The sequence below is a fragment of the Gallus gallus genome, chromosome 3 (assembly GCF_016699485.2).
Source record: "Gallus gallus isolate bGalGal1 chromosome 3, bGalGal1.mat.broiler.GRCg7b, whole genome shotgun sequence".
NCBI classification, from domain to species: Eukaryota; Metazoa; Chordata; class Aves; order Galliformes; family Phasianidae; genus Gallus; species Gallus gallus.
The window spans coordinates 107,170,894-107,183,989 of record NC_052534.1 but is presented as its reverse complement, the minus strand read 5'-3'; the positions used below and the strand labels follow the sequence as shown (position 1 = coordinate 107,183,989).

The window sequence follows — 13,096 nt, the reverse complement described above, 5'->3', positions numbered from 1 at the left end:
CAGGAGGGAAAGCCAGCTCTCGCTTTCCATCACAAGCCAGGGCAGAGATGGCAGTCAGGTGTTCCCAGAGTGCAGGCTCAGCAGGCAATAAAGGGAGGAGGTCAGGAGCTGGTGCTCACAGAAACGGGCTGAGATAGAATCATAGGTTCATAGAATGGTTTGGGTTGGAAGGGACCCTTAAGATCATCCAGTTCCAACCCCCTGCTATGTGCAGGGTCGCCAACCAGCAGACCAGGCTGCCCAGAGCCACATCCAGCCTGGCCTTGAATGCCTCCAGGGATGGGGCATCCACAGCCTCCTCGGGCAGCCTGTTCCAGTGTGAAAATGCGATGTGTGTTTAATTTTGAGAAGGATTTGGCCTTGCCTTAGGGCCAAGGATTAACTGTACCCCCTTTTCCCAAAGCAGAGTTGGGATACGCTGGGAATAGAGGTGCTGAGTGGTTTCCCCTTCCTCCTCCTCCCTGCCCATAGCAGGATACACATTTCCAAGCAACGAACAATATTCCTGCCTTTAACTTCCCATATCACATATGATCGTGCTCTCACCGCCTCTCAGCTGTGGATTCGCTCAGATCTGGGCTCAGTGCCTCCCAGCCACAGTGAAGCTTTTTGCTTATGTCACCCATTCCTCAGTCACGTCCCAGCAGAGTCACCCGCTTCCTCGTGAGCACGCTGAGTCACCAGGGCTTGCACAACCGGAGTTCCCTGTCTGTACGGATCTGCTGGGAGCAAGGGGGACGATGCTGGTGCATGGGTCCAGAGTGATAAATTACACCAGAAGGGACCTTCAGCCTTGCGGGGAGCTGTAAAGCAGAAGGGGCTTAGAAGGGGGAGGACTGTTAACAGCCCCCAGCTGCTTCTGGCAAGCAGAAGTCCAACAGAATTAGCTGACGGCTGGCTCATGGTTTGGGTGAGCTTTCTAAAGCCACGTGCTTCAAGAGTGAGGATTTGAGTTCAGGATGTCTCAGGTGTGGAGGGGAGAATGTCACCAGGAGGGCTGCACTGCCACAGAGCTCTGGGCAGCCTGGTCTGCTGGTTGGCGACCCTGCACATAGCAGGGGGTTGGAACCAGATGGTCATTGCGGTCCTTTTCAACCCAGGCCGTTCTATGATGCTATGAAGGAATGAGGTGAGGGAGAGAACATTAGAAGATCTACAAAGGAATGTGACCACGGTGCTGTTTTGGCAGACAAATCGCAGTGCTTACAAGCTGCCAATTAGGATGAATTAGGCAAAACGTGGAGGCATGCATCCAGAAGGAACCCGCAGCACAGGCTTTGGGTTCAGGGAGAAGCACACCCACCTCCTCTCCCAACCCAAACCAAGGCTTTTGCTTAGGAAAAGCTGCGTTCCCTACCCTGCTCCTGAGCAATGATTATTTGAGAAATGCAAAACCATACTGACGCCATTTAGCAGTGCGGCACTGCATCTCTACTGTGTTCTGTGACATTTAGATTAGGTTTTGCAAGGACTGCGAGCACCACGAGTCATCCCAACAGATGGTTTCACATCCCATTCCAGACCCTGAGATCGCTAAAGCTTCTCTTTAGAGAATGACCAAGCACATTTCTTCCCCTGTTTCCCACCCACGTGCATTTCAGGAAGGGTTTTACATACAACTCATTTGGAAGGGTTTCTATTTTCTCTAGAAAGCTGCAGGTTTTCCTGCCGCCATTTATACCCCACCACGTGTTTTTGGCATGCTCACATTTCAGTGGCTGCTTTTGGGTTGGAAGGCTCTGCGAGGCAGAGCAACCGCAGTGCTTATGCATGGAAACTGAGCATTTTACTGCTGTGTTTTCTGCACTGTGGGCAAAGGCCTTTGGACCAGCAACTGTCTTTCGATATAATCTTTAACCAGCAAAGAGTAAAACCCTTCGCTATGCTTTTCTCTATGCTTTGGGAATGAAGACCATCATCCAAAAGCAAACACGTCTGCTGCAATGTGCCCGGCCCAGCTGAGATGCTGACTCACACACGCAGGAACCCTTCGCTGTGCCCTTTCTTGTTTGCTTTTGCAGCCATCCATGCTGTCTGAGATCTTGCTGACCTGCAGGAGAACTGATTGGCAGCCTGGCCTTTGCTCGGCGTAGCTCAGGGCTGGGGATGCTCCCATGCTTGTTTTCCTTCTGCCCAAAGAGTTTGGTTTTTCTCACTTCTCTTTTTCTTCTCTTGGCAGCGCGGCCAAGAAGGCCAATGGGATCCTGGGGGGCATTAAAAGGAGCGTGGCCAGCAGGTTGAGGGAGGTGAGCTCTACTACACACCTCTACTCTGCCCTGGTGAGGCCACGTAGAACCATAGAAAGGCCTGGGTTGAAAAGGATCACAATGACCATCTGGTTCCAACCCCCTGCTATGTGCAGGGTCGCCAACCAGCAGACCAGGCTGCCCAGAGCCACATCCAGCCTGGCCTTGAATGCCTGCAGGGATGGGGCATCCACAGCCTCCTTGGGCAACCTGTTCAGTGCATCACCACTGATGATGAAGGGCCCGGAGCATCTCCTGTGTGAGGAAAGGCTGAGCAACCTGGGTCCGTTCAGCCTGGGGATGAGAAGACTGAGGGGGGCGACAGGACAAGGAGCAACGAGCCCTGCAATGCTGTGACTGTGTGACACCGGGTCTCTCTCAGCACGGAACCGAACCTCAGCAAGGGCACTGACTCAGGAAAGCACAGCCCTATGGGTAGACCGGGGGAGGGCTGGAGGCGGGCGTCGAGCAGACGCTATCACGTCGGGGCGGTCCCTGCCGTGCCTCTGCCCGAGCCCTCCCCTCTTCTGTCCCTCCCTTCTCCTTCTCCTCCGCCCTCAGCCGCAGTGGGGCCGGGAGCGGTGCGGAGCGGTGCGGCGGGGCAGGTAAGGGAATGGGGGTCGGTGGGGGTACGGGGCCGGGTTGGTTCACCCCATCCGTCGCTCCGAGCTTAAGGGCGCAGCTCTCGCGTCCGTTCTGGTCCAGCCGCGTTTGGTGCTTTCGCTTTGGGTTGAGGCTGAGCTTTGTTTCAATGGTAATAGAGCCTCAAAAACAAGCACCGGAATCCTGCACGGGGAGGGGAAGCCTTGTTTTCCTAACGGATGGAGAGAAAACCTCGTTTTCCGAGCGCTGGCTGAAAGGAAACCAGCTGGCACCAAGGGGATGGAGTTGGCGGCCGCTGGGGCCGTCCCGTGATGCTCATCCCTCCCTCCTACCCCTCCCCGTGGTGTTCACCACCCCCGCCCTCCACCCCTATGGTGCTCATTTCCCCCCTTCCCCATAGTGTTCACTCCTTCTCCCCTATGGTGCTCCCTCCCACCCCCCCTTTCCCCCCATGGTGATCACCCCCTCCCCCCTTCCCCTCCGTGGTGCACATCCCTCCCCATCCCCTCCCCATGGTGTTCACCCCTCCCCCCTATGGTGCTCATCCCCCCCCTTTCTCCCCTGTGGTGCTCACTCCTCCCCCCCCATGGTGTTCAAACCCCCCCCCCTTCTCCCCTATGGTGCTCATCCCCCCCCCCTCCCCGTGGTGTTCAAACCCCCCCCTTCCCTCCCCATGATGCTCATCCCCCCCTTCTCCCCTATGGTGCTCACTCCTCCCCTCCCCATGGTGCTCATCTTCCCCCCCCTTCCCTATGGTGCTCACCCCTCCCCCTCTATGGTGCTCACCCCCCCCCCCCACCCTTCCCCTTTATGGTGCTCATCCCTCAGCCCCCCTCCCCCCCCAAAAATGGTGCTCACCCCCCCCCAAAATGGTGCTCATCCCCCCCATGGTGCTCCCCCATGGATGCTCGCCATGGCGCAGCACAGCACTGCGGCATCGCCCTCCAGCTTGGGGCTGGTGGTTTTTGGGGGGGGGCGTTGGGCAGGGTGAGGAGCCTGGGCAGAGCTTGGCTGTGCAGTTGGTAGGAAAGGGAAGAGAGAAATCAGTGTGGCTGCACTTGGGAGCAGCTCTCCGCATGGGAACGCACATGAGCATTGCGTCATAGGGTTGCATGAGTTGGAGGGGACCTTTAAAGGCCGTCTGGTGCAGCTCCTCTGCAGTGAGCGCCTACAGCTCCATCGGGGTTCAGAGCCTCCTCCAAACGTGAGTGCTGCGACTCTCTCCTTTTGCCAGACGCGTGCTGGCTTCTCTGGGAAGGAAGGGGTGTAGGGAAGAGAGGCCTGCTTCAAAGTCCTGCAGTGCTGGCTGTAATGCAGTCAGCAGGCTGTGGGTTTGGTGCATGCCTCCAGCCAGCAAGCCAAGCAGGGTGGCCAGCTGGACTGGCTCAGTGCTTGCACGCTGCCTTGTGGCTCAGTCATACACAAACACTGGAGCCAGAACAAAGGACAAAGCTCATCTGGGGCCGAGGGCTCTTGCAGGAGGAGGACACGTGACTTGGGTGCCCTGGAGAGGTTGGTGATGGCTTAGATGTTATCTTGCACAGACGCTTTGGGATGGGTGTGCGGGTGCTTCCCTGCGTGCCTGGAGGGGTCTGGGCCCTGTGCTGAGAGTGCTTCAGGGCTCTGACTTATCTCCCAGCCTGAGAGTGGGTCACGTGAGCTGCGCTCTGCTTATTTTGGCGTGGTTTCTTTTCATCCTGCGCAGGGAGAGCAGGGAAATGAGTCGTGTGCTGAGCTGGGGTGAGACGGAGAAGACCTCTGCGGTGGGGTTTGCAGTGGAAAGGGTTGCTCAGCATCTGCTGCTGCAGAGAAAGCTGCAGTGGGAGGAGGCTGAGCATCTCCGGTCTGTGTGTTCATAGCTCTGGCTGTGGATAGAGGGCAGGGAACCTCTGACTTTCGCAGGGATGGAGAGAGGCGATGCCTCCTCCTTGCAGGCAGAGCTCACTGCTGCAGCGGCTCAGGGAGTGCTATCAGGCTGTATGCTCAGACAGCGCCCCGTTTCTTCTGTTCAAGCACCCAGATGGCTGAAGTCTTGGAGTTCTGCATGGGGTCAGGTGGGAGGTTAGCTTGGTCTTCCTTTGGGAAACGGCATTCCAGGATCCCAGATCGCAAAGCAAGGGGCAGGGGACTTGAAGACCACCACAGCCCTCAGTGGCCACGCTGGGGTTTGAGCCTTGGTGGGGTCTTGCAGCAGTGGATTCCTCCATCCACACAGGAGAGGAACAGGGAGGTTTGGTGATGGGGACCTTTTCCCAAACCAAACGCAGCTGCTGCATGAATCAAGAGCTTCCTTAGCCTTTCTGTGTTGCTTGCTCAACAAGTCTTGTGGCTTTTGCTGCTGATTTAGCCTGCAAGAACTGAGCAGAATGCGTGCTCACCTGGAGCTGCTGTGCTTGGGGACAGTGCCAGGTCGGGTGGGACACCAACCCTATGGGAGAAGATGGGGGTGGAAGGGGGAGAAAGGAAGAGTGGATTCCTGCAGGTGCTGTGGCCGACGCTGGTTTGGTGTCATTGCTGCTCTCAGGGCTGTTGTGCAGCATCCGAAATGGCTGCACAGCTCTAAGGGTGGAGGGGGGGGGGGGGGGGGGGGGAGAGAATGGTGCATGATAACTCTGCCGGGGAACTGTTGTGCTCGGCCTTATCTGCGGGCACAGAGAGATGGTGGCAGAGCTGCATATGACTTCCCCCAGGGGGAAATGCACCCTGGGCTCTTCTATAGATAAATGTGCTGCACGGGGCCTCTTGCTAAATTCATGGGGGGCGGGGAGGGAGGAATCACATGAGGGGAGGGCTTTCCCCTTCTGTCTTCACCTGGACCCGACATTGTGTCACGGGGTGCTCGGCGTCATCCATCTGGGAGCAAACAAACCCCCCACGTCCCCGTAAGCAGAGGTTGCCGTGGGGAGACGTGGCTGCTCCTGGCTGTGAGCCACGTTTTGGGGTGTGAGTGACCTGCGCTGCATGAAATGCAAGCGCTGCTCAAAGGGGGAAGCGCCTGCAAAGGTGCAGTGTCTCCTTTCTGTTTGGCTGCGGCTCCTGGTGTGCAGCCCGCCTGGGCTGTCCGTCACGCTGTGGTCACAGTTGTGAGCACCCTGCTGTAAATAGATGGGGATCAGGTGGCTGCCGGCCTCACAGGGGCCTCCCTTCTGTGCTCTGCTCCAGGAAATCCAAGCTTGGCTGCTGGGAGGGTGGCGGGGTTGGGTATTTATAGCCCTGGAGCAGAGCTGTCGTTGCCCCAGTGGTGGGGGAGGCCGTGGTCCGATGCTGCACTCGGCTGAGGTGGTGTGGAGTGGAGGGACTGGTGGGGCAGAGAGGTTTGATTCCCTTCTGCTGTTGCATGGGGCACCTGCAGGTGCAGAAATGCTCCATCGTTGTCCAGGCACTGACAGATATACCCATGCTTTGCCCACCGGTGTTTTGATTGCCGTTTTGCAACCATCCCATCCCACAGAGGCTTGGGAAGCTTTGGGGACCCGTCCTGTGGCATCGGGTCTCTGCTTTGGGAGAAGCCTCTATGTGAGCAAATGCGTAGGGAAAGCCTTTGTAGGAGTGGTATTTGGGGTGGGAGGACCCTGCTGGCAGCCTGGTCTGGTGGTTGGTAACCCTGCACATAGAAGGGGGGTTGGAACGACATGATCTGTGAGGTCCTTTTCAACCCAGGCCGTTCTGTCATTCTATGACCCACGCACTGCTGCATGCAATCCTGCTGGAAGCATCAAGAGGCTGCAGGTCGGGGGGAAGCGTCAATAAATAGTGAAAAATAAAATACAGTAAAGCAAAGAACTCCTTTATACAGTCAGCTGCAGCCGTCTGGGCTTGTTGCTGGCAGAAAGTAGGGCACTCCTGCTGGGCTTGCTTCTCTGGAAGGGCTGAACTTGGCTGCCTCCACCCACCTGCAGCCTGCATGGGGCTGTGTGTGTGTCCCTGTCTCTGCTTGCAGCTGCGGGGCTGCTTTGGCCTGTTGGGCCAGCAGGGCTTAAGCCTGGGCTTGCAAGAGGGAAGAGTGGGATAGTGGGCATGGCCCCGAGCTGCTGGAGCTCAGGGAGTGCTGGGACACCACTCTCAGCCATAGGGGTGGGGTTTGGGGGTGCTGTGTGGGGACAGGGGTTGGGCTCAGTGATCCCTGTGGGTCCCATCCAACTGGAGGATGTTCCAGTGAGTTCGTGGCACTGCAGGCCTGCAGTTTGATCACGTGTTTCCTTCTCCTAGCCCTTATCTTTTGGTTCTGTGGAAGTAAAGGGCAGCTTCTAATACCCTCCAAGTTCAATCCCTTGGATCTGCTTCAAAAGGGCCTTTCCTGCTGCTGCTAATCCTGCAGGGTTGCCGTGTCTGATCGCTTCTGAGCGGCAAGGAGGGAGTTATTAGCGTGCTCCTGTGTCCTTCCTGACCTTTCCTCCCACGTGGTGCCCTGTCAAGCAGAGCTCACGTGGGGACATCTTCCAACAATACCCAAATCTGGGTGCAGGTGCAGCGTCCCGTTCTGCAGCCAAGATGTGGCCGTCCGCGTCCATCCTGTGTGTCCTGGTGGCCTTCGCCAATGCCCGCAGCATTCCTTACTACCCACCCCTCTCCAGCGACCTGGTCAACCACATAAACAAGCTCAACACCACCTGGAAGGTGAGTGCTGACGTGGGCTTGGGGGTACGTTGAGAGACAACCTCAGTGGGACTCAGGTAGGTGTGAACTGGGAGTCTCACCATGGTGGCTGCATCATCAAGGCTGTGTCTCTTCCCAGGCAGGGCACAACTTCCACAACACTGACATGAGCTATGTGAAGAAGCTCTGTGGCACTTTCCTGGGTGGGCCCAAGCTCCCTGAAAGGTGAGTGCTGGGAGAGCCTTGCAGGAGCTGCCATGGGTGCTCCTGGAGTGCCTGTAAGGGTGGGAAAGGGTCCTTCCATGCAGGCTGTGAGTGGGGTTCCTCTGGTGTCTTCCATAGGCACAGGAATGTAGAATCATAGAGTCACCAAAGTTGGAGAAGACCTTCAAGGTCACCCAGTCCAACCATCCACCTACCATTAATATTTCCCCACTAAACCGTGCCCCTTAGTACAGCATCTGAATGTTTCTTGAACACCTCCAGGGATGGTGACTCCACCACCTCCCTGGGCAGCCCTCATCCACCCAGTGGGTCGCTTCATCATAGAAGAGATCAGGTTGGTCAAGCAGGACCTGCCTTTCATGAACCCATGCTGGCTAGGCCTGATCCCCTGGTTGTCCCACACATGCCACGTGATCTCACTCAAGATGATCTGCTCCATAAGCTTTCCTGGCACCGAGGTCAGGCTGATGGGCCTGCAGGGTCACCAGCCAGCAGACCAGGCTGCCCAGAGCCACATCCAGCCTGGCCTTGAATGCCTCCAGGGATGGGGCACCTCCTTGGGCAACCTGTTCAGTGCATCACCACCCTCATTGTGGGTGCGTCCTGCCAGCTACTTGAGTGACCATGTAAGTTGTAATCCTTGAAACTCAAAGCACTGGAGGAGCTGCTGATCTGGCCTGAAGACTTCAGAAGTGTTTGTTCTCCTTCAGTAGGCAAATAACAAGAGCACTCCTCCTCCAGGTCACCTTCAGAGGCCATAACAAGCCTGCCTTCTTTCTCCCTTGCAGGGTAGATTTTGCTGCGGATATGGATTTGCCGGATACCTTTGACTCGCGGAAGCAGTGGCCCAACTGTCCCACCATCAGCGAGATCAGAGACCAGGGCTCCTGTGGCTCTTGCTGGGTAAGGACATAATGGCTTCGGGTCATGTTGGTTCAGAGTTTTGGTGGATCAGAAGCATCCCATTCAGTTTTTCCACTGAGCCCTATAAATGTGGGCGCAAGGGATCCTGCGGTGGGGTTTGTCCCAGACAGCCTCATGCTTGCCACGCTCAGCTTGTCCCCAGAAGGGGACAGAAGTCTACCTGGTTTCTCTTCCCATGGGTGGCTCTAATGGCCTTCCCTTGCTTTTTGGGGGCTGCCCACAGGCTTTTGGTGCTGTGGAAGCGATTTCGGACAGAATCTGTGTTCACACCAATGCCAAGGTGAGCGTGGAGGTGTCGGCGGAGGATTTGCTGTCATGCTGTGGCTTCGAGTGCGGCATGGGGTGAGCAACAGCAACTTGTCTGCTTCGAGGGTGGGCGGGAGGAGCAGGGACACAACCCTAGGTGTCTAATACTGATTCATCTCATCTTGCTCCATCCCTGGAGGCATTCAAGGCCAGGCTGGATGTGGCTCTGGGCAGCCTGGTCTGCTGGTTGGCGACCCTGCACATAGCAGGGGGGTTGAAACTGGATGATCATTGTGGTCCTTTTCAGCCCAGGCCATCCTATGATTCTGTGATCTTTTTAATCCTCTCAGTCAACAAGAAGCCACTCCAGGGGTTTACAGTTGCTAGAGTTAGGTGGAGACATAAAGGTGTCTGCGTGGACTGATCTCTCTGGGCCACATCTCTCCTCCAGTAGCAGCCTGGTGATGGTGACTCATGTAGAGAGGGCAAGCACATAACAGTAGCTGGCCAAAGGATCTTCTGCTAACCACAATGCCTTGGTTTTCAGGCACTAGCCCTTTGCCTGTGGCTTTTTGTCCCAAACTGGTTCAGTTGCTCCCTCAGAAGGGGATGGCTTTGGCTCCGAGCAGGTCGGAGATCATACAGCTGCCTCTTTCTGCAGGTGCAATGGTGGTTATCCTTCTGGTGCATGGAGGTACTGGACAGAGAGGGGCCTCGTGTCTGGGGGTCTCTATGACTCCCATGTGGGTAAGTCCTGGTGCATACACTGGTGAAAGCAAAGATGAACATCTGTGCTTGGTTATAGGATCGTGTCCTTGAGGGCATGCTGGTCTGCATCCTAGTGGCTGCTCCCTCCTTCAGGGCTGAGCCTTGGGCCCATCTGGCTCTTGCTGTCCCCACAGTACCCCATTTGGGACAAAGGTCCCTGAGCAGTACTCACCTGCAGGAGGCCTGCACAGAAGGCAACACAGTGTTCAGACCTACAGCCCCACAGGTCTTTGCTTTCATACTCTGGGCAGGCCTGAATTAGGCTGTGTGTGGTTTGGGTGGTTTTAAACCAGTTTAATATGCTTTCGGTGAGGACAGGTATCCTTCTGACAGATTTCCTCTTCCTAAAGCAATTTCCAGGCAGGAAACTTGCCCTGATTGCTCGTCTGATGATGACCTATTCCTGCTTGCACCCGCTGATCCATAGCGTTTCTGGGGCACAAGGGTCATACCCTTGCTCATGGCTTCAGATGCCTTCTCTAGCATGGCTGGGGATGGGGGCAATGGGGGACAGTCAGTTCATGCCACTTCTGCCTTTTCCAGGCTGCCGGCCCTACACCATCCCACCCTGTGAGCACCACGTCAATGGCTCCCGGCCACCTTGCACTGGGGAGGGAGGAGAAACCCCCAGGTGCAGCCGGCACTGCGAACCTGGCTACTCGCCTTCCTACAAGGAGGACAAGCACTACGGTAAGGAATGTGGTCTCCAGTGCTGCTCAGGAGCTCCAGAGCTGCTCCCTGAGGGGCTGGACCTCTTCTGAAGCAATTCTGTGGTGGCTGGTTTGGGTTCCTGTGCATCCTCAGGATGGGTGGTTCTTGGGGCACACGTAAGTCATAAGTGCACTTGGTATTAACTGAGATGGGGGAGCTGGTGTAGGTACTTTGTGGCCTCACTGCAGCTGCTGGGAGGTAGGTCCCCTCACTGCCATGGTGGTGCCTGTGTCTGGGTTGAATGGCGAGGTCCTGAGCCCCCCGAGAGGATGGCCCTGAAGCTGCTCCCTTCCTACCCGCTGGTGGTAGCGATATTCTACATGTAGGTAGTCTGGCTGCTGCTTGGAGATTTGTCTCAGCACCAAGTAATTTGTTTTGTTTGGGAAATGAGGTTGGACAAGAGGTACAGAGTAGGACTTGGGGTTAAATCGTTCCTTCTGGAAGTGGGCTGGAGCCTGCTTTCCCTGCTGGGCTGTGTCATGGTCTCCAGAGTAGGAAAAACCATCTTGGTATGAGCTCATTGAGTCATTGTGCAGCCATCCCAAGGTCTGATGGGCTCAATGGTGCTGTGCTGATAGTAGGACTTGTTTTACCTTGCTAGGCATCACATCCTACGGTGTCCCTCGCAGCGAGAAGGAAATCATGGCTGAGATCTACAAGAACGGCCCAGTGGAAGGAGCCTTTATTGTCTATGAGGACTTCCTGATGTACAAATCTGGTGAGCAGCAGCACCAAGGCTTCGCCCGCTTCATCTGTGTGGCTCTTTTTCTATTTGCAAGTCTGAAAGGAGTTCTCAAGTTCACAGTAGAACTGCTGGAGTTGAAAGGGACCCGTAAAGGCTATCTGGTCCCACTCCCTGCACTGAACAGGGACACCCACAGCTCCATCAGTGCTCACAGCCCCGTCCAGCCTGACCTTGGCTGTCTGCAGGGCTGGGGCACCACCGCCTCTCAGGGCAACTTGTGCCAGTGCTTCCAGACTCTCCTTTGTTCCATTTTAAGCTTTGGGTTTGAGTGCATTTAACAGAAAGACCCCACTTTCAAAGCAGGTCTCCGGGGTTTTATATAGGATCCCTTGGAAGCCATCGGTGCTGGACAGCAGAAGGCCACTGATGTATTGGTGTGTTGCCTTGCAGGGGTGTACCAGCACGTGTCAGGGGAGCAGGTTGGAGGCCACGCCATCCGGATCCTGGGCTGGGGCGTCGAGAACGGGACCCCGTACTGGTTGGCTGCCAACTCCTGGAACACTGACTGGGGGGATAACGGTGAGGAGCACAGAGCTGTTGGTGCTGGAGGGTCTCCTGGGGTGTTTGGTGCAGAGGGAGGTGACTTCTCTCTATGGTGTCCTTCCAGGCTTCTTCAGAATCCTCCGAGGAGAGGACCACTGTGGCATCGAGTCCGAGATCGTGGCTGGCGTCCCCAGGATGGAGCAATACTGGACAAGGGTGTAACCATCCTCCTGCATCACTGCTGATGAGTTGATCACACCACAAATAACCCTGAGTCCCTGACGCTTTTAACTGATAGCGGGTTGGGCACAGAGCCCCCACTCTTAAGAGACTATAGTTGAGGTTCCTTTAATTAAAGCTTTTTATCTTTTTATTTTGTTCTGGTTTTAGTTGTACAGTGGAGCTGGAGGTGGCAGGTCTCGTATTGGTGTGAGCTGCAAGCCCTTCTGCTCCTGGTGGGTTGCAGCTAGAGGGCATTCCCTCCTCAGAGGACTGCTGGAGGGCTCTCTGGCCCCATGTGCTGTGGTTTTTGGGTAGCCCGGAGCCCTTCCATTTTGGTGTATTGTGCTGGGAATAGGGACTTGGTGGGGAAGCAGAGATGGGAAGTGTAGGCTCTGTCCATGCATGGCTTGTGCACTTGCGGCTGGGCTGGTCTGGCTGCTGTTGGCACTCAAAAGGAGGAGGGTGGGCAAGAGAGCCTGTGCCTTGCTGGATGGGCTAGGACTTTGTAATGACAGGAAGCTGAAGAACCTGATGTGGGGCTGGCTCTGGCTGCAGCTGCACAGAGCCCCTCCTGCCTGTGTTAAGTCCTTTGTGCACTGCTCACTCTGCTCCATTATTTTGGCTGCTTTAAACCACTCATTTTCTTTTTTAACTCTTTTTTTTTTTCCTCTCCTTCCTGATGTAGTCTGGAGTTATTGATCCTAGGGAAGGGCCTGGCCTGAGCTCCATGAGCCTTTGATCAAATGTTCTGCAGCACTTGGGAGAGTGCTGGAAAGGGCAAGCTGCTCCTGTCCAAGGCAGCTTGGTTGTGCTTTGGGTCGTGCCTTGGAGAGGGTGCTGCTTTTAGCAAGCTGGTGTGGTGCTTTGGGACTGCAGATGCTGAACGTTGGGTGCAAACGAGGGGTGTTCCCCAGCTCTCCTGCAGGGAGCTCATGCAGGTGCTTGCAGTTATCTTGCTAATTTGCACACCCCTAAAGCTTTCTTTGAGCCATAGGTGTCAAGGAAGAAATAACCTTTTTTTTTTACTGGGGGGGTGGGAGGTGTAATAACTGGAGGAGGAATCGTGTGATCTGCCAGTGCTAACGTAACGAAAGAGCTTTTTCTCTTCTCTTAAAGCACAGAGTATATTGCTGAGCTAAGGCCACAGGGCTGACATGAGTGAAGCAGGCTCTCCCCTTGTACTGTAAAATAGCCCTGTACCTCTGCTTACTCATTGAAACCGAACTTTGGTGTACCTGAATGAAACGACTGTGCCAATAAATGATTTCTCCAACACCTTGTGGTCACTTCTGCTTCAGGAGCTGAAACAACATTCGACTGCACATAG

The 13,096-nt window shown here is 55.6% G+C and overlaps 1 protein-coding gene and 2 non-coding genes across 6 annotated transcripts; 2 read left to right on the top strand and 1 right to left on the bottom strand.

Annotated features, from left to right (window-relative positions):
* Positions 1-2,191: 2,191 nt before the first annotated feature.
* MIR6702 (microRNA 6702) lies at positions 2,192-2,301 on the bottom strand. The gene has a single exon (NR_105573.2). It is a non-coding gene; the product is annotated as a microRNA 6702 (primary transcript).
* Positions 2,302-2,799: 498 nt separating this feature from the next.
* Positions 2,800-13,044, top strand: CTSB (cathepsin B). 4 transcript variants are annotated; one of them, NM_205371.3, is made up of 10 exons: positions 2,800-2,851; positions 7,315-7,466; positions 7,585-7,670; positions 8,459-8,573; positions 8,818-8,936; positions 9,502-9,587; positions 10,152-10,298; positions 10,921-11,037; positions 11,455-11,583; positions 11,672-13,044. In NM_205371.3, exons 2-10 carry the CDS (start codon positions 7,341-7,343, stop codon positions 11,767-11,769), a joined length of 1,023 nt encoding a protein of 340 aa, NP_990702.3. In that variant the 5' UTR covers positions 2,800-2,851; positions 7,315-7,340; the 3' UTR covers positions 11,770-13,044. The 4 variants fall into 4 exon arrangements, with proteins under 4 accessions (NP_990702.3, XP_046794512.1, XP_046794513.1 ...); XM_046938556.1 differs by having other exon boundaries at positions 7,269-7,466; XM_046938557.1 differs by lacking the exon at positions 2,800-2,851 and adding an exon at positions 3,904-4,053.
* On the top strand, positions 9,414-9,523 carry MIR6690 (microRNA 6690). The gene has a single exon (NR_105560.1). It is a non-coding gene; the product is annotated as a microRNA 6690 (primary transcript).
* Positions 13,045-13,096: the final 52 nt, after the last annotated feature.

What these genes read in the sequence shown, in the direction of transcription:
- CTSB (XM_046938558.1), top strand. Translation starts at nt 4,190, where the DNA reads ATGCCTCCAGCCAGCAAGCCAAGCAGGGTGGCCAGCTGGACTGGCTCA. An exon ending in AGCTCAACACCACCTGGAAG is followed by an intron (nt 7,467 to 7,584) that starts GTGAGTGCTGAC and finishes GTCTCTTCCCAG; the next exon opens with GCAGGGCACAACTTCCACAA. An exon ending in GGCTTCGAGTGCGGCATGGG is followed by an intron (nt 8,937 to 9,501) that starts GTGAGCAACAGC and finishes CTCTTTCTGCAG; the next exon opens with GTGCAATGGTGGTTATCCTT.